Here is a 5,000-nt window from a genome sequence, read left to right on the forward strand (position 1 = left end):
ATTTTAATATATATTTTTTAATTTTTAATTTTTATTTTAAATTTTTTTTTTTATTAAATTTTTTTTTATTGTATTTTTTTTTTTTTTTTTTTTTTTTTTTTTTTTTTAATTTTTTTTATTTTTTTTTTTTTTTTTTTTTTTTTTTTTTTTTATTTTTTTTTTATTTTTTTTTTTTTTCTTTGTTTTGTTTTTTGTTTTTTTTTTTTTCTTTCTTTCTTTTTTTTTTTCCACGTCCGTCCCCAAATTTCGTTTCCTAACCAGGGCCTTTTAAACTCACCTCCCAGAATCTGCGGGGTTTTGGGAAGGGAGATGTCACATCGGCCCCAACTCCCTCGGGGCACAAGACGGCGAAGCGGGGGGTGGTGAAAACGTCGGAGTGGCCCCTCTCCCGAACACTTGTGAATTCGGGTTTGCAGAGGTTGATTTCACATCAAGCTAGAAAATTTTCGAAAAGAAAATAAATATAAAATTTAAAGATAACAACTACATAAATAAAATTATTACAGAAAGCCAATATTTTAAAAAGTATTTTTTGGGGCGCAAACCTGCCATGGACTGAATCTATTAAACCAATTTACAAAGGTACTTGAACTCTCAAATAAAAAATCACTTAATATTTCACTGAGAAACATATTACCTTCCTGCCTCTGCTGTGGTTGTGTCAGCCAAGGGTTTTTTAGAAGAAAGGGGGTTTGAGTGCTGAGGAGGCTGAGCTTTGGGCCCATTGAGCAAAATTTAGCAAAACCCACTCCAAGATTTCTGGCTGAAGTTGCTCTTGCAACAACAACTCTGCTATCTGTAGGAAATAATCAGCATAGAAACAAATTTCTAAACAACAAAACAAAGAAATATTTTAGGCTGAAAACAAAGCCCATCCAAAAGTTCATTTATAAAAAAATTTTTAAAACGGCACCAGATACCCGTGGGCCGCAACAGAATATAAATGTCCTTTAATGATTTGGCTTGGGGAATTAACAGCACTGCCTCACACTGCTGCCAGTCCCTGCCGTTACAGATGGAAAGCCCGGCTCCAATAACTGCAGCAACTCCACCTGGCTGAAACATGAACCTTCGAACGAGGAGCAATCCACACACCTTCTTGAACCACACCCCTTGCTGAGAAGAGGAAATGAATTTATTAATTTCCTAATTTTGAACATAATTTAAAAAGTCCCAATACTTGAATCTTGCATAAATTTGGAAAAAAAAACCTCAAACATTAAAAAAACCCAAAATTTTCATTAAAGAAACACCCAATTTTACCTGTGCCCCAAACCCTTTAGAAATAAATTTTTTAATTGCATGGTTGGTCTGCACATAAAAAGGCTTTTTCCCTTGATCCGGGAAAAGGCTGTTCTTCAGGGGAAGTTTTTAACCCCCACAGGCCAAAGCACAGCTTTAGTATGGAACTCAGAACCTCAGGAAACTGGCCCTCGCATGCAAGTTCCTAGTGTTTCATGCTGAAGTGGAAGACAAAACAGTTATCCTTCAAAATTAATAACAACAAAAATACCTCTAAAAATTGACAAACTGATAAAAAACTCAATAATCACTAAAGTCCCATAAAAAATGCAATGTTTTATAAGTCAGTCTACAAGACCCAATGATGACTAACCTTCATCACAGGTAGAAGACTTTTGAAGATCTCACTAAGGACAGCATGTCTGCATTCCTGTGGTACCGAAGGCAGGTCACTCCCCAAAATGAACTTGTTCTTTGCAAGCATCAACTTCACATAGAGTGATGCCTCATTGTCTAGGCACCCCAACACTGCAGTATAAAAAAGGACCCGACACACTGCCTCTACATCCTGTGACATTTAAACATGCATCATTAGTTCCAATATATAATACGTTTCTATGAACAAGAGAAAGAGAAAGGAAGAGTAAAAGGAACTCAAATCCAAAGAGAATGGTAACACTGCAATAGAAAAAACTGTTCTCGTTATGCTACTACTAATAATAATTATAATTTGGGTAATAATAATAAAATTACAAATACCTTAGCCTGTTGTACACTAATCAGATCTGGTGGTGCAGGAGGGATCTGAGCTACACTTCTGCGACCCACTTTACTCTGGTCGGTACCAGGTGGCTGACATGGATTCTGGACTTCCTTTCCTAGGACACTTTGTATTTCTTGTAATATGGCAACAACCAAAAAGCCACATTCCAATCTGTGAAAAAATAATTAGTTTTTATTTAAACTTTCTATTTCCTTATTCATTTTCAGTATTACCAACAGCATGTAGCCATACTCACTATTTTTTCCAAAAAAAATATGTCATCTTTGCTATTATCATTATGATCCCACCATCTGAAATGAGTGATTTACAAGTAACACTGATGATGACATCAAAACCTCTTATTCTTCAGTGAATAATAATAATGATAATAATACCATTAAACAATAATAACAACCCCACTAACCTGACATCCAAAGTTGCTGTATTGACAGCTGATAGGAGTCTTCTAAAAGTTGTGTGGATTTGCAGGCCAAAGCCTGATTTGTCTTCACCATCTTGTACTATTCCACTCTGCTCATCTTGCCATAAGCTCTTCTTGATCTTTTCTACTTCAAATGTAACTGTTTCAAGAGATGTGTGGCCAGGTGTACCTAGAAACAAGACACTGATTGACAAACGTGCATAAATCATTGAAACAAGAGGAAATTAGCTAGCATAGGTAATTGTCCTGACTGATAGTGTTGAGATGCAGTGGAAAGATGCAGAAAAATTCTACCTAATAAAGAAATTGACATGACCATCACTGTTACAGAAAATCAGTCCTAGACAGTGAAGGATAAAAGTGCAATTAAATACTAAAAAGGCTTCTGCAGTGACTAAATGCCAAAAAGTAAGGACATTATTCCTCTATGATGTCACAAGCTAAACAATCAAAAATTCAGAATAACTAAAGCTTATAACAGATGCAGGCGCTCACCTCCAGCACTGTCATAAACCAGGAAGTTTCTACCACATATATTCTAGCAAGACAGACCCTAGAGTAGTTCCCCATTACCTGGGAATTCTACAAACTGTATAAATGAAAACTATCATTTTAATGAAAGCTAGGCCCTTACTCAACTTAAATCAATAAGTTACAAAAGAAAATGTCTTGGAATTCATCAAGGAAATAATTCTTAGCATCTCCTTGACACTACAGGTGATCCCAATTATTTGTCATTAACAATCTGATGATAAGCAATACACAATATCCCACAGGAATACATTACTAAAAGGTATAAGGTAGACTAGGACAATGATATCCAGTGGTTTACTTCAGCATATAATCTTTATGTATATTCATAAAATAACACTAAAAGGAGTAATACTTATATTTTTAGTAAAGAGGTTACTACAAAAGAGAAATACAAATAATGGAAGTTGATGACATTGTGTAATCATTACTCATAACACACGAAACGAGTGGGTTGACCATGTATGGCAGAAGCAACAGGCACTGGGGTCAGATGGATATGAGGTTCATCACCTTTTACATCATCCATTTCATCTTCCTTTTCAACTAGGTTCATTGTGAAGGAATTAAGAGTGTTGAGGTGGTTGAGCAAGGATTATCATGCATTCCATGTTAAATTTGACACTATTAAAAAAAAATTGGCCCAACTGTCCATTATGGCACCTAATATCAGCTGCATTTGCTGTTTTTATTTTGTTTATTATTATTCCCATTTTACCTAGTTTCAGAACCTATGTTGACACTTTGCTTTGGGTAGGTTTGCATTAACCATTATCCATTGAAGAGTCCAGAAAACAAATCAACAATAACACTTAACAGTGCCAAAGTGTGCACTGGTTTGACAGCATAGGCCATTTATAGTGGTTCTCTTTAGCAGTGAGTACAAATTTTCACATTTTAGTACATGTATATTCTGGAGATCATGCTGTACTTTTATTACTATTCAGGTTAGCATTATAACTTCAGTTAACATTACCAAGAGTGCTACTCACACTCATGAGTTTCAGCTCTTATCATGCAGCGCATATTGAGGTGATACCAATATTTGTTGGGGAGCGTCAGGGGGCAGAGTCCCTCATTAACCCTACCCTCGGGCAGTGCCCAGTCGGGGAATACGGATTATTGATTAAATTTTGTGAGACAGAGTTGGGGATTTATTCTCTGGCGAGTGCATCTGTATTGTAAAGAATTACTATAACCCCTTTAATTTTGTTTCTTATTGGTTTCTTAAATGATATGGTGATATGTGTATAAGCTTTCAGAACCCAACAACACAATGAAACATGATTACAAATTATCTTCAAAATGAGTGATGAGTGGGTGAAATGATAAATAACAAGGTGAAGAATAAAGGGGATCCCCTATTTGTGCTGTTTTTTCTCAATGTAGTGTTTCCTTTACACTGTATGCCATTAGCTATCTATGTAAATTTGGGCTCTCTGACACTTGTGTGTCCAATAACTTTGTCATTTTTGAGTTGGGATGGAAGTACAGAGAAGATAAGTTTCTTAGATTTATTTGCTCTATCATTTGCATATATTATTTTCCATTTTAAAGATGGCTAGTCGAAACTTTATCTGTACCTAAATTACAATATCTAGAGAGCGACCGAGAGGGGAAGGTATACATTCTAATGGAATCAATGAATACCAAATTCATTAGCATCATCACCAAAGCTATTCTAAGGAATTACTATATATCTATATTGTTTCCATCAACACAAAACATTCAGCCTTTATAGAACTGGTGTTGGTCAGCCTTTACACTATTTATAAGCAAATGGCTATCCCCTGGCAACTAGATATAAAGGATAAAGGCGACAGCCGATCATTACGTCAAACCTCCATTATTACACGTCTTATTTTAACGGAAAACTAATAAAATCAACCTTCTAGTTGCACCAATCAATTGCACAATAGCATATTTAGTGTAGCAAGTGGCATTTTTCGTGTTGTTACCTAATACTGCTAAGTCTTTGACGTGTTGAAATAGCTCTTGCAATGCCATGTTTTCCTTTCCCGG

The 5,000-nt window shown here is 35.5% G+C and overlaps 1 protein-coding gene across 1 annotated transcript in view; it reads right to left on the reverse strand.

The window, feature by feature from the left end:
* Nucleotides 1–312: 312 nt before the first annotated feature.
* LOC119598333 overlaps nt 313–5,000 on the reverse strand; it is a 4,734-nt gene continuing 46 nt past the window's right edge. The window contains exons 1-8 of the mRNA XM_037947988.1: nt 4,937–5,000; nt 2,430–2,616; nt 2,002–2,176; nt 1,616–1,810; nt 1,428–1,460; nt 921–1,116; nt 579–796; nt 313–435 (exon numbers count right to left, since the gene is read on the reverse strand). The exon at nt 4,937–5,000 is cut by the window's right edge and continues 46 nt beyond it. Of these exons, the coding sequence (XP_037803916.1) occupies nt 313–435; nt 579–796; nt 921–1,116; nt 1,428–1,460; nt 1,616–1,810; nt 2,002–2,176; nt 2,430–2,616; nt 4,937–4,985 (1,176 nt within the window). The 5' untranslated portion in view covers nt 4,986–5,000. The remainder of the gene's footprint in view (nt 436–578; nt 797–920; nt 1,117–1,427; nt 1,461–1,615; nt 1,811–2,001; nt 2,177–2,429; nt 2,617–4,936) is intronic.

The sequence above is a fragment of the Penaeus monodon genome, chromosome 41 (assembly GCF_015228065.2).
Source record: "Penaeus monodon isolate SGIC_2016 chromosome 41, NSTDA_Pmon_1, whole genome shotgun sequence".
NCBI lineage: Eukaryota > Metazoa > Arthropoda > Malacostraca > Decapoda > Penaeidae > Penaeus > Penaeus monodon.